Source organism: Callorhinus ursinus, unplaced genomic scaffold, assembly GCF_003265705.2.
Source record: "Callorhinus ursinus isolate GAN/ISIS: 27379988/994484 unplaced genomic scaffold, GSC_fseal_2.0 scaffold36, whole genome shotgun sequence".
In the NCBI taxonomy this organism is placed as follows: domain Eukaryota; kingdom Metazoa; phylum Chordata; class Mammalia; order Carnivora; family Otariidae; genus Callorhinus; species Callorhinus ursinus.
Window position 1 is genome coordinate 1,992,208 of NW_027397098.1, and position 19,150 is coordinate 2,011,357.

The 19,150-nt window shown below is 41.1% G+C and overlaps 1 protein-coding gene across 2 annotated transcripts in view; it reads left to right on the forward strand.

Moving 5' to 3' along the window:
* Positions 1–19,150, forward strand: part of ITGA8 (integrin subunit alpha 8) — a 201,413-nt gene that overhangs the window by 171,434 nt on the left and 10,829 nt on the right. For both annotated transcript variants that reach the window (XM_073879876.1, XM_025853612.2), the window contains 3 exons: positions 5,887–6,015; positions 10,281–10,394; positions 17,134–17,235. In XM_073879876.1, the coding sequence (XP_073735977.1) occupies positions 5,887–6,015; positions 10,281–10,394; positions 17,134–17,235 (345 nt within the window). The remainder of the gene's footprint in view (positions 1–5,886; positions 6,016–10,280; positions 10,395–17,133; positions 17,236–19,150) is intronic.

Here is a 19,150-nt window from a genome sequence, read left to right on the forward strand (position 1 = left end):
ACTTCGATTTAATTATAGACAAAGAATTACATGAGGGAAAGCCCACCATCTTTTGTGTATTAGCAATACCTGAAAGCCAAAGACAAATCACAAACCAGAAGAGCATAGTATGTGTTGTGTTTGTTCAGGTTCAAAGAGCCCTTAATCTTATTGCACCCAACTATTTTCTTCAAAAGTTTTATTTCCAACAGTATTGCACATTCCAGCCAGGCAGTATTCCTTTAGCTCATAAATTTAAACCTATCCCAGAGTGAAGAGTTTGGTGAAGAGTCATGCAAATAGAAAACTCCTGTTGGAGTCCAAAATCTGAGTAGCAGCTGGGGAAATAACCGTATTTACTAACAATTGTTTCCTTATTGCAGAAAAAGAGCAATTTTCGTATTTGTTCTGAAGAAGATACTTGAGTGTTCACCACCAGCTCCTCAGAGCACTTAGCAAATTGTTTTCTGAACTGAATGCCTGCCTAACATGGGTGCTAAGAGGCCCTCACCTCTAAGGGTTTCAGCTTAAGGAAAAACATGACCTGCAGGTTCATGATCAATTGTGAAACAGGCTCTGAGAGTTCATCTAGAAAACAGGCTGCAACTGTTGTTTACATTTCTTGGATAACTTCTTCCTTGTTTTTTGTTTTTTGTTCATTTTGCTTTTTGGGTTTTGTTTTGTTTTGTTTTGTTTTATATTTTGAAATAATTTCTGGAATGCCACTTCCGAAAACTGGTTAGTAAGCCTTTCGAAGACTTTCTCAATGTGGCGTTTGGGAGGGACAGTCCTCTATCTGCAAAACAATATTACTAAAAGAAAGAAGCATGTTTTCTCAACCCCTGCTGTGTAATACGTTCATTCTCTGGCTCAGAGTAAGTCCTGTGTGTTACTGAGAGACTGCTCATAAGTATTTGTAAATGATGATGTACCAGGGGCCCCCACAAACGTGGTCTTCATCCGTACGCAAGCTGCATCTGACACCACCACACAGGAGGCTGAAGAGCTGTCTTCTCTTTGGGCTATTATTTTACTATTACTGCTACAACTACAGGAATAAAGGAACATCCCATAGGTCCATCCAGCACCTTTTCCCTGTAGTTTGGTTATGTGCAGAGTTGATTCTGTAACATATCTCCCAGTGAACTATAAAAAAAAAAAAAAAAGAAACTACACATGAAAATGTCAAAGCAAAAACCACACACACACACGCACGCACACACACACACACACACACGAGTATGTGATAGAAAATATATAAGGGAATCTTAGAGATGTTCACAATTTTCTATCTAAACTCAAATTGCAATCTTAAGCTATAAGGGCATTTCTATCAGATTCTCCACCATTGAGGATCCTTGAACAACTCTTTGGCTGGCACTCCTTCCTGACCATGGTCCTGGACTATTCCAGCATCCTTGGGGCTGGCCCGCACCTCAGTGTCTGCGTACTTCATCAGCCCAGTGCTGTGAACATCACTCCTAATTACCCCATCCCTGAAATATTTAAGTGCACATCCAAGCCTCCAATTCAATCTCCTGTTTTTATAACTTTCTCACTTCCTCTGTTCACGAGACCTTCTCTTCCTTGATAGAAAACTTTCTCCGAGTCAGTTAACCACCCGATTCTCAAGACTGCCAAGCCGGGAATCCATGATGAGTTGGCTGAAACATTCTTTTATAGGTTCCCTTATGTAACCCTCCCTTCTCCCATGTCCTTCCAAGTCCCTGCCCTGAAAATCTCCATCAGGCACACTCCCATAATTTGGCTTCTCTACCCCTTCGCCTGAGGGCACCAGGACACACTGATGGTGGGAAGTGCTCACTAGACAGCCAGTGGAGTGTGGAGAAGCCCCCTCTGCCATTTTGATTCGTCTCTTCATTTGTTTCTCCAAACCTTCACTACTGTTCTCGGACTTCCCATCCAGCCTCCCTAGCATCACTGTTAGTAGGTGACCTCACAGCAAGAGAATCTTCAAAGGATCCTTTTCACCATTCCAAATCCCAACTCCCACCACACACGCACACACACACACGCACGCACGCGCGCGCGCACACACACACACACACACACACACACACACACACACCCCTCTAATTGTCTCTTTCTCATCCCTAAGTCCTGTCCAACACCTTCCAGAGGAAGGAGAGCTCTTCCTCCGGTTCCAAATTTAACTTGCTACATCAAGTATGCCCTGTTTCCTATATTTTCAACCTCTTCTCCTCTACTGGTTCCTTCCTTGGATCCCAAAAACTTACTTAAATTTCCTCCATCTTCAAAACAAAGAATAAGCAAATAACTTATTATAATTATTAATTTTTTATTTTCATATTAAAGAGTATTAAATGCCCATCAAAAGAATATATCAGGCAATATATAAAAACAGAAGAAAAATTTTAATTTCTAATAATGTCTCCACCCATTTACTGTTATATTTCCTATTTATTTGTGCATGAATTTTTTTCCACTTCACTGTATATTGCCGGTAATTAAGGATCTCTTTGAGAATCCATAATACCGTTATCATACTTGAAAAGAGGTTAGCAAAAATTCTACCACTAGTAATATTTACATGACTGTTCTCCCAGATTTTGTTTCTATTGCTATATGTGCAAGGTAAATATACGTCCATTTTTTTTTTATTTTTTAAAAAATGCAATCTTATTATATATATGCTATTTTATAACCGGCCTGTACCTCTCACTAAGATCTCGTATTTTTCTAAATTACTATGTAGCTTTACATCATTTTTAAAAAGTGTCCAGTAGTCTTTTGCATAAATGTCATAATTTATTTAACAAATTATGAATGCCTACAAAGTTTTATGTTACTATCCCGTTTCCATTATAAATAGCAACTAAGAACATCCATGTTTTATTTTGTTTTCTTTTGGTGCTCTCTTATTTGGAGGACATGGCTGCATCTCATCTCTGAGCCATGGGGAATTGCTTCAATATGAGAATAAGATAAAGATTTAATTTTATACTTTTTCAAATAATTATCCAATTGTCTGAATGCATTTACCCTTTGGCTTCTGCAGATCAATTTCCACCCATACCCATCCCCCGCTCAGCAAAAGGCATCTACAAATTCTTTTTTCTTTTTTTTACATTGAGGTATAATCGACATACCACGTATTAGTTTCAGGTATAAAACATGTTTTGGTATTTGTATACATTGTGAAATGATCACCATAGTAAGTCTAGTTCACATCCATCACCACACAGAGTTACCAATTTTTTCCCTTGTGATGAGAACTTTTAAGATCTACTGTCTTAGCAACTTCTAAATATACAATACAGTATTATTAATTAGAGTCACTATGCTATACTTTACATCCCTAGGACTTATTTATTTTATAATGGGAAGTTTATACTTTTTGACCACTTTCACCCATTTCAGCCACTCCCCAGGACCCCCCCTCCCCCAAACTGTGGCAATCACCAATCTGTTCTCTATGAGTTAAGGCTTTGGTTTGGGCTTGGGTTTCTGGTGGTCTTTTTTTCTTAGATTCCACATGGAATTTGTCTTTCTCTGTCTTAGTTCATTTAACATAACGCCTACAAGGTCATCCATCCAGGAAATCCCATCCAGGATTTCCTTCTTTTTTTTTTTATTTTTTTATTGTTATGTTAATCACCATACATTACATCATTAGTTTGTGATGTAGTGTTCCATGATTCATTGTTTGTGCATAACACCCAGTGCTCCACGCAGAACGTGCCCTCTTTAATACCCATCACCAGGCTAACCTGTCCCCCCACTCTCCTCCCCTCTGATTTCCTTCTTTTTTATGTTTGAATAAATTTGGGGGTGTGTGCATGTGCGCACGTGTGTGTGTTCACCACATCTGTTCACGATCAGTGGACACTTAGGCTGCTTCCATATCTTGGCTACTGTAAATAAAGCTGCCGTGAACATGGAGATGCATATATCTTTTCAAGCTAGTGTTTTTGTTTTCTTCCGATGAATACCCAGAGCGGAACTGCTGGATCATATGTCCATAATTCCTTACATGACAAATTCAGTGACTGCTTTTAGTCGTAATTCTTTACTCCTCTACAGGATTTGACATTCTTAGTCACTCCTTTATTTCTGCAACTTTCTTTCCCTTAGGCTTCCCTAGATTCCCACTTTCCTGCTTTCCTGGATTGTCTCTTACATCCAATTTCTCCTATCTCACGTCTCCTCACTGGATCTTCTTCCTCTCCCTGTTTCCCGAGATTGCCTTGGATGTTATATATGACTCTATGCTTATCATTTTACATGTTCTCACTGGGCAACTCAGGCTGTTCAGCAGGCATTTACAGCACAGCTTGGTGGGTGCTGATGGGGGAATAGAGCTACCACTCGGAAGGTCACACAGGGGCTCAGGAATCATCCTGCTGCACGTCAGGAGTGGACAGCAGTTCTGCACGTTGCCGAGCAGGGTGTGGGGGGCTCCTGGCAAGAAATGAGGCTGGAGCAAGTAGGCTGAGGCCAGTACACAGGGGCTGTGCACAGATATTGAGGAATCTGGACTCTACCTTTCTGTTTATCCAGTAGATTTTTCTAGGGTCTTAGGACATGCTGGGCATGATCATTCCATTTTCTGTGGTGCATCCTACATCTACAAATATAGGAATACCTTTCTTCACCCCACAGAAATGGGCATACTATCACTGCCCCTGTGACTACAAAGAGAACATGTGTGGGGGCGCCTGGGAGGCTCAGTCAGTTAAGCGTCTGCCTTCGGCTCAGGTCATGATCCCAGGGTTCTGGGATCAAGCCCCATGTTGGGCTCTCTGCTCAGTGAGAGCCTGCTTCTCCCTCTCCCTCTACTGTTCCCCCTGCTTGTGCTTGCTCTCTCTGTGTCAAATAAATAAATAAAATCTTAAAAAAAAAAAAAACTTTTAAAAAAATTTAAAAAATAAAAGAACATGTTTGGGGGACTTGGGGTAGGGGCAGAAAATTAAGGTTCTATATTCAGTCAGTCTAAAATGAAAAATTCTAATGGGGTATTATGTGTGATTTATGGGCATTTCAAAATATTTATTCAGCTATCAGATGTACCCAGCATGGAGCCTCAGATAAAATCGTAAGTTCTAGAACGCTCGCAAAACAAACTGAGGGCTGAAAACAAGCTCCCTTACAGCACAATGTTCATGTGGCATGCTTTGGAAAAGTCATTTTTATTAGAACACGATTCACTCTTGAGGGACCATTTCTTACAACTTCAGGAGCGTGGGGCTCAGGCATGCTGATGTCAGGTCCTCGACTACATCTGTTTCCCCAGCACCTCACTTTCCTGCCTCCTGAGGATCCGTCCCACCACACAGAATATTCCTGAGCTTCACCAGCACCAATGTGTGAAGAGAGAAAAGTAACAGGAAAATAATGACTCATGCTTGAAAAGTCACTTCCTTCTGGGGAAATCACTTCTGCTTAAAATCTGACCCTCGGGCGCCTGGGTGGCTCAGTTGGTTAAGCGACTGCCTTCGGCTCAAGTTATGATCCTGGAGTCCCGGGATCGAGTCCCACATCGGGCTCCCTGCTCGGCGGGGAGTCTGTTTCTCCCTCTGACCCTCTTCCCTCTCGTGCTCTCTATCTCTCATTCTCTCTCTCAAATAAATAAATAAAATCTTTTAAAAAAATAAAAAAAAATGAAATCTGACCCTTACAAGATAAACTTTCCAGGAAGGCATTCCCCATCCTTCAGGAGCTCCTATGGTTGGAGAACGGGAAGCCTTATCCCTTGTCCATGCATTTCATTGTGTGATTGAACACACTGCTGGCAAAGCAGGAGGGGTCTGACTTCTCTTGTGACTCCTAGCCAGCTGAGGGGGAAAATGCCTGGCGTTCAAGGCTAATGAAAAGGTAACGAGCATTTATGAGACTGACGTGCTATCTCTTGCTTTCTCTTTGCAGCCCGCCACCCCCCCAGAGGACACCCCCGAGCTGAGCGCCTTTTTGCGAAACTCGACCATCCCTCATCTTGTCAGGAAGAGAGACGTGCGGATGCCGGAGCCCCACAGACAGAGCCCCGCAAAAATCTTGGTGAGTTATCCCATTGTGCGTACGTCCGAGAGGAAAGACCGGATTGGACCGAACCCCCCAAACACAGAAGGTTTGAACTTCGGCTGTTTCTCCGACCCATTCAATGCTCAGATATGCCTGCCATGTTTTGCCAGTATGCCTTGTGAGCCACCAAAGCGACTCTTCCCTGCATTCAAAGCCATATTTGCATTATAGTGTTTTCACTCTTCTAAACGTGCCATGCAGGCCACATTAGAAAAATAATGATAAAAACCTAAAACACGCATGCAATGCATTTGCAGAACACAAAGCTCCTGCTGTGAGCCCATTCCTAGACGCTGAGCTCTGGCCAGGTGGGGGGGTGGGGGGGGTCACAAGTGTCCCTGCATCTCAGACTCCTCTGCTGGTCCAGAAAGGACGAGAATGGGGTTTTCTGATTTCCTGGGCCCAAATCCTGCAGAGTCTTAGCACGGGGAGCTCTGGTAGATCTATCCTGAGCTTAGTCAACCCTTTGCAAAACTGTGGAGAGCACTCAAGAGTCCATATTTTCAGTTCAATTCAATTCTCTTCCCTCGTTCCAAGGTGAATGTTAATACCACCAAACTCTACAATTAAGAGACTAAAATTTAAAAAAAAAAGAGGCTAAAATGTTTTGTTTTAATGTGCCTTGAATATGTTCTAACATTCATAAAATGTTTCAAACACGGAAATGGACAGAAACATACATCGAGCAAGTCTAACTTATTCAGTTAAACTTAAATCAATAGAGCAATGTTTATTATAATAGAAGTACCTAAAGTTACCTGGCAAAAAGCTATGGCAGGGGACAGATTTTGGTTCAAGTCCCTGTAAATTTTTATGGCATGGTAATGTTTTTCAAAACCTAAGAGTAGGAAACTGTTACGCTGTTCAGTTTAGGATAAATTAATAAAATCCCACATATTATTGTTTAAAGAAAGCTTCCCAGAGGAACAGTAGAACGGAAAACAATGATTTAAGTCCTGGGGATGTGGCATACAGAATGGTACTGCACTTAATAATCCTGTATTGCATATTTGATAGGTGTTAAGAGAGCAGATCTTAAAAGCTCTCCAAGATCATAAAAAAACTGTAACTGTGTGGTAATGGATAGTAACTAGACTTATTGTGGCGATCATTTCACAAAATATACAAATCATGAATCATTATGTCACACAACCAAAACCGATATAATCTTCTGTGTTAATTATAGCTCAGTAAAAAATTTAATAATTTTTAAAAAGAAAACAATGATTGGCATCTATAGAATTCTAATATGCAATACCAGTGTGAAAGCCCTCTGGAGAACCAGTGTCCAAACCTACGGGAACCAACAATTTAGAAAATCAGTGTTCACTTTTATTTTTCAATTTCCAATTATTTTACATCTCATGAGGACACTGAGGCAGGAGAGATCAATAACTAAAATTCTTTCGAAAATTATATGCACTTCTGTTCTAGGGTCAGGATTTTCCCCTCCCGTTCTTTCTCATTAAATATTTTTAATGCAAGATGATTTCTAACTCCTGAATATCATAGAAACTTACTACTTACAGATGAGAGCGAGGCAATTCTTGATTTCCGTTTCTGACTTCGTTAACTCATGCTTTATTCTCTTTGTCTCTTATTGGTTCGAAAATTGCAAATCATACGCCTCCCCACGTCCTCAAGTCAAAACAGTTCTGAATAGAAAGTGATTATACAAAGTTTATTCTAAAATCAAAAGTTCAATAAGACCTCCTACGGTTTTTGTTTAGTTAAAAACAACTTACTGAATCCCATTTCTGATTAGGAATTTGAAAGTGCAAAATGCCAACATCCTGTGTTGGGATCATAATTTCCAATTTGCATAGGAAAAATTTGTTATCTGTCACACTGAAATATACTTCTCCTCTGCCCAAGAACGTCCTTGCCTCTCTTATCTCGGACCCCTGCTGCTCTTACAATGACCATACCATCTCCTCCTCGCCAGGCTTTCTTCTTGTCCCTTTCCCTCCTCAGCTTACAGAAACCTTATCTTTCAAACCTTCTTCAGCCTATGATACTATTAACTGCTTCCTGAAACTGTATGTCCCTTGGCCTCCCGCAAAATACTCTCTCCTGGCTCTCTTCCGGGCTGTTGGCCTGAGCCTTCTTAGAATTGTTCGTGGGCTTCTCCTCTGCCCATGTACCTCAGGTCTGCATCCGCAGGTCCCTTCCTTCTCCCACCAACTTCGCTCCTGCAGGGAAATGTTCTGCACGATCGTGAACTCCAGCCATGCCCACTGCCATCTTAGCGGTCCCTACTACACTCTAGACTCGAGGGGCTCAGGGTATACATTCCTCTGGATGCCTGATAACCACTCCAGCCCCAACACATCCAGAGTTCTGTCTCCATGCCCCCCAGAATGTGCTTCTCCTCTAGAATTCCCAATCTCAGGCACGCCAGTGCCCATCCGCTCGGTTCCCCAAGCCAGAAGGGCTCCTGACAGTCCTCCCTACAGTCCTCCCTCTCCTTCATTGCAACTTCCAATTTGTCACCAACGTCCCATTCTTCTTCGTGAACCTCCTTAAACTCCGTTTTCCTCTCTCCATCCCCGTACCTCAGTTCAGGGCCTCCCTCCCCCCCTCCCTTGGACTCTTGCAACAGCCATTGTCACCCTCCTCGCTTCCCACTCTCCTCCCCCCACCAGGCTTGCCTTCCGTACCACCTGCCCCTAAAACCCAAAGCCCATCATAGCCCTGGCTCAAACGGGACCTTCTGAAGAGGACGTGAACTCCTCAGCTCCAACAGGGACGTGCTTTACCACCTAGACTTCCTCTCCTTCCTCTCGCACTTGCATCCGTCCACCCGCCCCCGAATACCCTTTTCTCCTCTCTTCTGAACATGCACTGGCCTTGTCCCTGTCCGCCTAGACAGCTAGGTCACTCCTTCTCACCCTTCAAGACTCATTCTGAGCCCAGTCTTTTTCCGGAATCCTCCAGCACAGCTAGCTCACCAGGACCAACAGCTCCAGGGAGCGTATAAGCATCACCCTCTTCTCACTCGCCGCCCTTGCCTCCAGACGGTGGGATTGGAGATACACAGCGTGTCAGTAATGAGGTGGGGGTAGACACGAGGGTCCTCACAGGGGACACAAACTGCGCACTTCCAGAATTCCTGCTCCTGCTGCAGGCACAAAACCCCAAACACCTCAGCGCCCAGCCCTAGTAGAACAAGAACAGCCCCGCCACCTGACCCTGGAAACAGCAGTTCGAAATCTGACCTCCCTGGAATTTATCAGATGCCCCTTATTGATTGCTTTGTTTTTAGAGAATTCAGAGGTTCTCAAAAAAGATTTTCATGGCAATATGTCCCTCAAGTTACTCTGTGGTTTAGCAATTGCATTAAAATGAAGTGCCTCAGTTAAATCCTGCTCATACTAGTCAGTAAACTAGTGCTTAGTGAGCATCAGTAGTCCAGAGCCAGCGCTTGAGACATGGGAAATAAGTAAAGCATAACCCACACAATAAGTTCAAATCAGTGAGGGAGTACAATTCAAGAAGTATCATCCTGCACATGTGTACACAGAAAACGGATGTGAGCCATCTATTTATTTCCATACTGGACCCAATCACAAAATATGATTTGACAGGTAGAATGTCATCACAATGAATCCTTCCCTGGAACATGCATTTTATATAGTAAAAGTTACCTGTTGCAAGTTGGCAAAATTAGGAACTAGCTTAAAAACAGCCTAATGGATGGAACTCGAAGGTTCTGCTTTATAACCAAGAAGTAATTTAGAAGGAAGAATGTTTTGGAAAAAATGGGTTGATAACACTGGGTCTTTGAGACAATATAGATAACAGGGAGCTTCCTCCGAAGCCGTTTCTGGGCTCCTCTAGTCCAGGGTCACGTGTTGTCAGGGTCTATAAGAAATATCTTCCCACCTTCGGAGAAAGGAAATCAACAAAGAACAATCCAACCACTGCTGCGGAGAATTGTTTTAAGTCCTTAGGAAAAAAACAAAGCTTAAATCTTATGTTGTATTTTACATTCCATTATCTCTACACTACCAGTAAAATTGGTGCATCATTACTACCAAATTGTGTTTTCTCTTGGTTGTTTCAATGTAATTGTTTGTTATTTAAATGAATAATTTATGAATTAGGTGGTGACTTCTGAGAAAATACAGTGCAGATAAGCTGACTTCAATGTTGATTTTCCACCACAATTTAAAAACACCAATTGGCCACCACTGCTGTTGAGGTTTTTGTTTTTTGTTTTGTTTTGTTTTGTTTTGCAGAATTGTACAAATATCGAGTGCTTACAAATCTCCTGTGCAGTGGGGCAGCTAGAAGGAGGAGAAAGTGCCGTCCTAAAAGTCAGGTCACGGTTATGGGCCAAGACCTTCCTCCAGGTAACGACACTGACGCTCATGCACCCGCTTGTAGGGAAACGCTCCTCAAAAGCTCAGCTGGAAGTTTTCCTAAAAAGGATTTTGAAATGTTTTAATTTTTAAATTTAGAAAAATTTGATTTTTTTCATTTAAAAAAATTTAGATTTAATTTTCATTTTAATTTAACATCTTTTATTAATTTTTTAAATTTTTTAATTTTTAAAATCGTTTAAAAGAGGCGTCTGTGGAGACGTTGAGCCAAGATCAGCTGGTCATCTTTCCCATCAGGTGAAGACCTTTTTTTTTTTCCCAGCTTTTTTGAGATGTTGCTGACCTATATGGAAGTTTAAGGCATACAGCATGATGATTGGAGACCTGTATGTTTTCGAATGGTTACTACTCTGAAGTTCATTCATACCTCCATCCCCTCATGTAAATACCTTCGTGTGTGTGTGTGGAGGGCAGGTGATAACTTTTAAGACCTACTCTTTTAACAGCTCTAAGAATCCAATACAGTATTGTTAATTATACATTAGATACTCAGAACTGATTCATCTTATAGCAAGAAGTTTGTACCCTTTGACCATCATCGCCCCAATCCCCCCTCCCCGAGGCCCTGGCAACCACCAACCTGATCTACTGTATTTCTGAGTTCTGCTTCTTTAGATTCTACATGTAAGTGATGTCCATACAGTATTTGTCTTTCTCTGACTCCTTTCACATAGCATAATGTCCTCCTTATCCATCTTTGTTGTCACAAAAGGCAGGATTTCCTTCTTTTTTATGGCTGAGTAATATTCCTTCATCTTTTAGGTGAAGACAATGAAAATATTCTGAGTCCGTAAGACCTTTAGACAGTAACTTAGCTTCAAATAAATCTATTTAGCTCACCACTTTCTACCCAGTGGCCAGCACATCGTAGTTCTTCAGTAAATATTGGTCAGCGGAATGATGGTGCGTATAAGAACACAGTGTAAGCCATATGCCCCAAAGGGTCAAAATAGAAATCAATGAAGAAGGGAAAAGGGATATTCCACAGCCTGGGCTCCAGCCAGGACGCATCTCAGTGACGTTCCACATATGTGTGATTAATAGATTCTTGGCTGCTTCAGTGTATCTATACTGTGGCATCCCACCCTACCACAGATAATTCCGTGGATTGTGTGCATTTTAAAGTTTTAAGATCTCTTTTATACTGTACAAATTCATTTTTTCCATTTGGAAAGAGCTGTTTATTCAAATGATACTACTATGCTGTGACCTTGTGGTTTAGAAAGGATTTACAGAGGGGGAAAATAAGATAAATTAAAAACCCTACCAAATCTATGCATTCTTGCTCATATTTTAACTATTAAAAAATTCATCTGGCTCATTGCACCATAGAAAATCAAATGGTAAAGTCCTTTTGAGTCTAACTAATAAATACAAAATTTCAGAGCTCTGGATTTTCTGTTTTCCGGGATTCAAAATACTTCTGTAGTCTCACAAATCTTATTTAATTTTGTTTCTAAAATAAATAGAAGGAAAGTTAAAGGTATTTATGAAATAGTGGTGAAACTTTTTTATTTTTTAACTAAGGCAGGGTTTCTTAATCTCAGCATACTATTTCAGATCAGATCATTATTTGTTGTGGGGAACAATCATTATAGGATTATAGAATGCTTTATAGGAAGTGCATTATAGGTTGCTTAACAGCATCCCTGCCCCCCCCCCCGCCCACTAGATGCAACCCATTCCCCAGTTGTGACCATCAAAACTGTCTCTAGACATTGCCAATGTCCCCTGGGGGCAAAATCACCCCCAGTTTTGAATGCCTGAACCAGGGAGAAGTGCAGTACACAATTTATTTGATTTTTAAAATTTTTTTTTTTAGTTAAACCATTATTTATTCATTCACTAAACAAATACCCATGGAGTGCCAGCTATGCCCCAGGCTCCTCTTCAGGTATCGCTTCCTTTCCATCGATTTGTTCATGGTCACTCTGTTTTGGGGTTGTTACTGCTTGTCTCAGAGTTGAGGAGTTGAGGAGAGGAGTCTCACTGAATTCCCAAGCCTCTACAGTCTTCAGTGATAACCATACATTCCTTCTATTACTTTGGGTATCACATCCTACTGAAATAAGGGAGAATAACTTTTTGGTGAAACAGGACTAAAATCATTACAACACCACAGTCAAGGGAAACAGGATTATTTAATTTTTTTAAAGATTGTCAACTTATTAACTTGTTAATTTTAGAGAGAGAGAGAGAGAGAGCAGGGAGAGGGGCAGAGGGAGAGAGAGACTCTCGAGCAGACTCCCCGCTGAACACAGAGCCCGATGTGGGGCTCGATGATCCCAGGACCCTGAGATCATGACCTGAGCCAAAACCAAGACCAGAGAGAGTGGCTCAAGTCACCAGCATTTACCCACAGCCATAGCCCACATTTCCGCACACCCAGTTTCTGCGTATTCCCTGTCTTGTAATCTGAGGGCCGAAGAGGAGTGCCTTCCTTATTGCAGTCTCTCTCCCTTGCTCCCTCCCTGCCTCTCCCACTCTCTCTAAGAATATACTACATACTGGAGGTCTTTAACGGTTTTGTCATGCAATCCAGAAGGAGGTAAACATTTTCTGCCTTCCTAATCTAAACTAGAAAGTTTACAATTCTTGCCTGACATGATTTGCTGCATTATGTTTGTTTCTGTCCACTTGGTGAACATGCAAACCGGTCAGAAAAAGATTTTATTTAGAATAGTCCTAAATGATACCCTGTCCTGTGATTGTTGCTTGAAACAATCCTTCCCAGGTAAGATTTTACCAGTAATTGCTTAGGTTTTGTCAGCTCACAAGGCTTTGTGTCTGGCAATGTTGAGTACTTAAACATGGGCGATGTGGTCAAAAAGAATTCTTGAGAAGGAAGTGAGCCGTGGGAAGGTAGGAGTGGAAGGGCTCATGATGTTACCAGCCACACCATGTATTTAACCAATTCAAAAGCCTCACTCTCCATTTGTTACCGACTAGAGGACTTGTATTAGTACCAAGACCATAAGCAAATCATTGTGCAAAAGTGCATGACAGCTAGTGAGCTGCAAACCACGGTTGAAATGATGCAGCAATGATAGAGGAACAGGGAATTTTCTGAGGATTAATAGCTAGCTGGGGCAGGTTGAAGGTCCCAGATATCGTCAAGGGATATTAACTCCAGCTGCTTTTTCAATCTTAAATTGCCTGCAATATAGCAATGGTCGCTATTAGATGAGTATATTGCTATATGGAAGAGGAGATTTCTTTTAAACCAAAGAATAATGTAGTTGTTATGTGAAGACCACGGCTGAAAGCATTCAACTTTGAACGTAGAATCAATAATATGACTCCGCTCATAATTGTTGTTCATGAATTAAATACTTGTGCCATGCTTTTGACCTGCAGTCATGAGACTAGCACATCTCTGGTGCCACCCCAGCTGATCATAGTCTAATTGCTTACATATCCCCCATTCCCTGGAGCTCCAGAGCATCTTAGAAAAATGAAAAGACAAATGTATTTTCCTACTGAAGAGGATGGAAGAATCTTGGTTTTGGAGAATAATTTAAAATAAGGAGTAGATCTGTCTATGAGTTGTATTGTTTGCAGGCTATTTGCCTACCACCTTAATTTGTTCAGGCCCCAGACTGTGTCAGTTTATGTCACTGAATCAAGTAGTGGAGGGACAGGTCAACAGCCCGTTTTCCTGAACCACAGCCCCCATTTTATGTCACTACCTTTCTTACAACTTCTTGAACTTTCTAATCTAGTTGAAAGTGGACGGGGTCCAATTCAACCATTGAAAGAACTAAACCTTCTATAAGGTGCTATAAAATGGGTGTTATGTGAGGTGGGAGGGTTCATTCACTGTCCATTTACGTGGTCAGTCAGCCAGGGTTGAAGCTGTTGGAGGTGCTATGGAAGATATAAACATTATATCCCATGGTTTACACCTTCCATTTCTATACAATCTTGTTGAGGAGAAAAGTAATCGAGACAAATAATAAGTTAAACAACAATGTCAACATTGCAAACAGTGTAGGACAAATATAGTTTCATCCTCATCTTTCTGAATCAGAATCCCTGAGCCTGATCCCAGCTGTTTCTGAAGCTCTGCAAAGCCCACGGGGCTGTGAACCCCTGGAAAGGACACTGAGGACTGGGCATAAAGTAAAACATGAGGAAAAATCAAACTGTGGCCAAGAGCAGAGGGGGTAAAGGAAGGAGGTGAATGGAAATCCCCTCAGAGAAACATGTTTCTCCCTGTTCTACATTCTAGAGTTCAAATCCCACCTTTTATTCATTAAGAAACTTCCATATTCATACATGCAGAATCAGGCAGGACAAAACTTCCCATCTAGAGCTGAGACAGAGATGGAGGTCTCTATTGATTTGTTCCTCAAAGATACGACTTCGAGAACAAGAGAATTATTTTCTATCCGTTTTTTTAATTGGACTTGGAGACTAGAGAAAACTTGTTCTTTGGCGTTTGGGGAGCATGGACACACATGTGAGTATGTAATTGTGATTCTTATGCAGAATCTCATGGCCAGAATTTGGTCATGTTCCTTCTGTGCCTACCAGCCAGGGTGGTAAAGAAAGTAGATTTAAATCACCAAGTACATGCCAGAATTTATGAGCAAAGTCCTTCCACATTTTAAAAAACACTTCTCATACAAACAAACAAACAAATCCAACTTTCAGTTAAAATGGAAAAGCCAGGAGACAAAAGAACATCAGAAGAATAACAACCAAAAACTAATTTTTCCAAATGAATGAAGTTACTTATCCTGGAATGTTGGAGTAGAAAGAAAGAGTCAAAGATATAGTGACTTTAAGTATTTAAAAATGTTGCATACTCTTGCCTGTCCTTATCGTCTAGAGGAAATGGGATTTATTGAAAAGAGGAAAACATTCAGTCACAGGAAAAAAAAAAGAAGAACTTTGTAAAAAAATGTAAACAAAATTATTACAGTCCAACTTGATGGATTGGCTTCAAGAAACCCAGCATTCAATTATAAATGGTGAAGTGCTGGTGAATGTTTAATAAACTGCTCCGTGGGAGTAGGGGGGAAAGCTCCGATGTGCAGCATTTGCTGATTTCCATGGTGTAAATATTCCCACCATGGCTGATTTCAAGCTGCCAGCATGACGTCACCAAATCTGGAATTGGGAAGAGAGGTTCTAACACACCATCGTATCGTATTTCCCCTTCCAGATACAACAGACTTCGATAATATCCAGAGCATAGATACTAGCAAAATACAATAAAATAGTTAATAAATACTGAGTTTGGAGTGTGTATGACCTTTTAAAAAACATAATTTTCTGAAAGTCACATATATAGAAGTTTTAATAATGGCTCTGTTTAACAACTGATACTCAAAATTCCTGAAATTTTAACAGTCTGCTCTCAAGAGCCATTATGAACCAGCTCCAGCCTAAGACTGGATAGCTCTAATCACTGTCTCAAGTTAAAGGGTGGGGAACCACAGAAATTTACGTTCTCAAAATTTACGTTCCTTGACTTAGTTTAAATATTTTCCTTTGGCTTTAATCAACAGTTAATATGGGAACCAATTAAACAAAAAAATTTTTTTTTTTGCTGAAAAGTTTTATCAAAAATTCTATGGCTTTAAGTCAGTGGTTCTTTTTTTTTTTTAAGATTTTATTTGTTTATTTGACAGAGAGAGATTGAGATCACAAGTAGGCAGACAGGCAGGCAGAGAGAGAGGGAGAAGCAGGCTCCGCACCGAGCAGGGAGACCGATGCAGGGCCCGATCCCAGGATGCTAGGATCATGACCTGAGACAAAGGCAGACGCCCAACCGACTGAGCCACCCAGGCGCCCCTAAGTCAGTGGTTCTTAACCAAGGGGATTTTGCTCCTCGGGGGACATTGACAATAATTAAAGACATTTTTTTTAAAGATTTTATTTATTTATTTGAGAGAGAGAGAGAGAATGAGAGATAGAGACCGCGAGAGGGAAGAGGGTCAGAGGGAGAAGCAGACTCCCTGCTGAGCAGGGAGCCCGATGCGGGACTCGATCCCAGGACTCCAGGATCATGACCTGAGTCGAAGGCAGTCGCTTAACCAACTGAGCCACCCAGGCGCCCTTAAAGGCATTTTTGGTTGTCACAACTGGGATAGAGGTGTTACTGGCCTGGCATCTAGTGGGTAGAGGTCAGAGATAACTACATATCCTACAATGCTCAGGACAGTACCCCATCCAACCCCAAAATCCTAACAGTGCTGAGACTGAGAGAGCCTATTCTGAGTCTTCTGTATCAGATGAAATGTGATAAATTTCTTTATAACTTAGTATCAGCCTCTCTCCTAAAATATTTCCCTCTATCAGATAATAAGAATTTTATAACCCACTATATCTCCCCTTTGTTCTTCACTAGCAGCAACTATATTAATCCTTGTGCTTGATTCTTTTTAGGACTCTGATTTTCTGTTTTTATTCTAACATCGTTGTACCAAGTCTTTTGTTAATACAACAAATTCTTTTTAGAACTAAGAAAAGGATGAATGACTGGATGGGCAGTTGGATGGAGAGTGGAATGGATGTCTCAAAGGATGGAAGCATGATGGATGATTAGACGGGGAAAAATTTTTTCAAGAGAAAAACAAAAAAAAGGAAAAATGAAATTTTGCTTTGGAAATGAAAACCACTGAAAACAATTGGCTGGCTGCCTGTATAACTTTTTAAATATTTGCATGAAATATATTTAAATAAATATTTTTAATTTCAGAGAAAAAATGATCCCTATTCTCTTGCATCCCTGGTGTCCTTCAAAGTTAAGAAGATGCCTTATAAAGATCAGCCAGCAAAACTCCCAGAAGGAAGCATAGCAGTGAGTATCTGAAAAATATAGAGCCACAATAATTTTGTTGAAATAATTATTTTTTAAATCACTGTTCAGCTTGTGCTACATTTAAGTGCTTATTACATTAACTTGAGGAAAGTTTCTTCTCTGGATCACTATTTTCTTATCTCAGTCTGGAAATTTCTTAGTGCTGCTTGATCAAAGTTTTAAACTTTCAGTGTCAATTTCTACTCAAAAGAAAAATCGCAGTGCAGGACTAATACCACTTTTTCATCAAGCCATTTTGTTTGGAAGAAGTCCAGATAGCAATGATCATTATAATGCAATCCTCCTGATTGTTTAATTTTAAAGACAGCATGGTAAGTGAGGTAGGGATGTTGGGGGGAAACTCTTCCTTAGGGACAGCTGGATGACCTTAGTCATATCCTTTCTATGCAAAGAACTGTAATTTTCACCCGGAAAAAAAGCACACTATGATCTTCATTTGAATGAAATGTTATTTTAAAACTGAGTATACTAAACATTAGTGACGGGGGTCTATCAGTCACAACACAACTGCTGCCATCCTCCGCAGCTTGGCAAGGCCATGGAGAGCGGACCAGGACAGGGGGTTTACCTGAGTTTACCATGAAGGTGATCACAGCCAGAGCTCTGGGAAAAAATATTAAGATTTAAATCTTTGTCTCTGGGTCATTCCATAGATACAACCCCCACTTGAAACCTGGTCCCCAGGTCTTTGTTACTCGTCGTGCAGCTTGCAGACAGCACCATCTGCATCACCTAGGAAATCCGTCAGAAATTCAGAAACAAGCCTCACTCCAGACCTGCTGAGTCAGGATCTGCGTTTTATCACAATCACCAGGGCATCGTGTACACAGTACAACTTGAGAGGCACTGCTTTGGATGGTATATAAGTTGATACTGTCATGATGTCTTATTGGTGTAGGTCTTAAAATGTAATTATAAAATTTAATCTTTCTAGCCTGATCTACTTTTAGTAATTTAAATTGGATGAATCCATCGATTCGTGATTCTCAACCCTGAGTATGCAAAGCATCATCACTCGTGTGACTTTAAAGATATATACATGCTAAGACCTCACCCCAAATATCAGGATTGAGGAGGACTGGGGTGGGGCCCTGGCACTGTGCTTTAAGAGCACTGAGAGGGGCGCCTGGGTGGCTCAGTTGGTTAAGCATCGGGCGCTTCATCTCAGTTCAGGTCTTAATCTCAGGGTTGTGAGTTTAGCCCAACAAGGTTGTGAGTTCAGCACAGTGTTGGTGCGGAACATACTTAAAAAAATAAAAGCACTAGGAATCTCCAGCACGGGGTGAGGCAACACAGAGCAAGACCCACATTTCAAACGTGTTTCAGAAACAAACTGAGGGTTGCTGGAGGGGAAGGGGGTGGGGGACGGGGTAACTGGGGGATGGCCATGAAGGAGAGCACGTGATGAAATGAGCACTGGGTGTTAGATGCAACTGACGAATCACTAAGCTCTACCTCTGAAACTAATAATACACTATATGGGTTAATTAATTAAAATTGTTAAAAATTAAATTTAAAAAATAAAAAAATGGGATTATATTATTGAACAGACACACACACACACCTTCTCCTGCGCCTCACCCTGGCTCCACCCACTGGAATTAGGAAACATTCGCGAAATCACTGTACCTCCCTGAGGCTGTTATATTCACCTGAAAGCATTGTTGAGAAGGTTAATAAAGTCCTGCATTACACCTGGAACAAGGTACGCTTCAAGCCTCAGTCATAGTAACCCTCCCAAAATGTCTCACCCTCCCTGGCTAAGTCAAGGAAGCCCAACTTGGAAATGTCAAAATATTTTTGTAAGCTTTGGTGGCATTTTAAAGTAAGGACGGCCACATCTTATTTCATTTAGCTCGCCTTTCTTTCCCTTACAAGATGTCTGCTGTAGTTG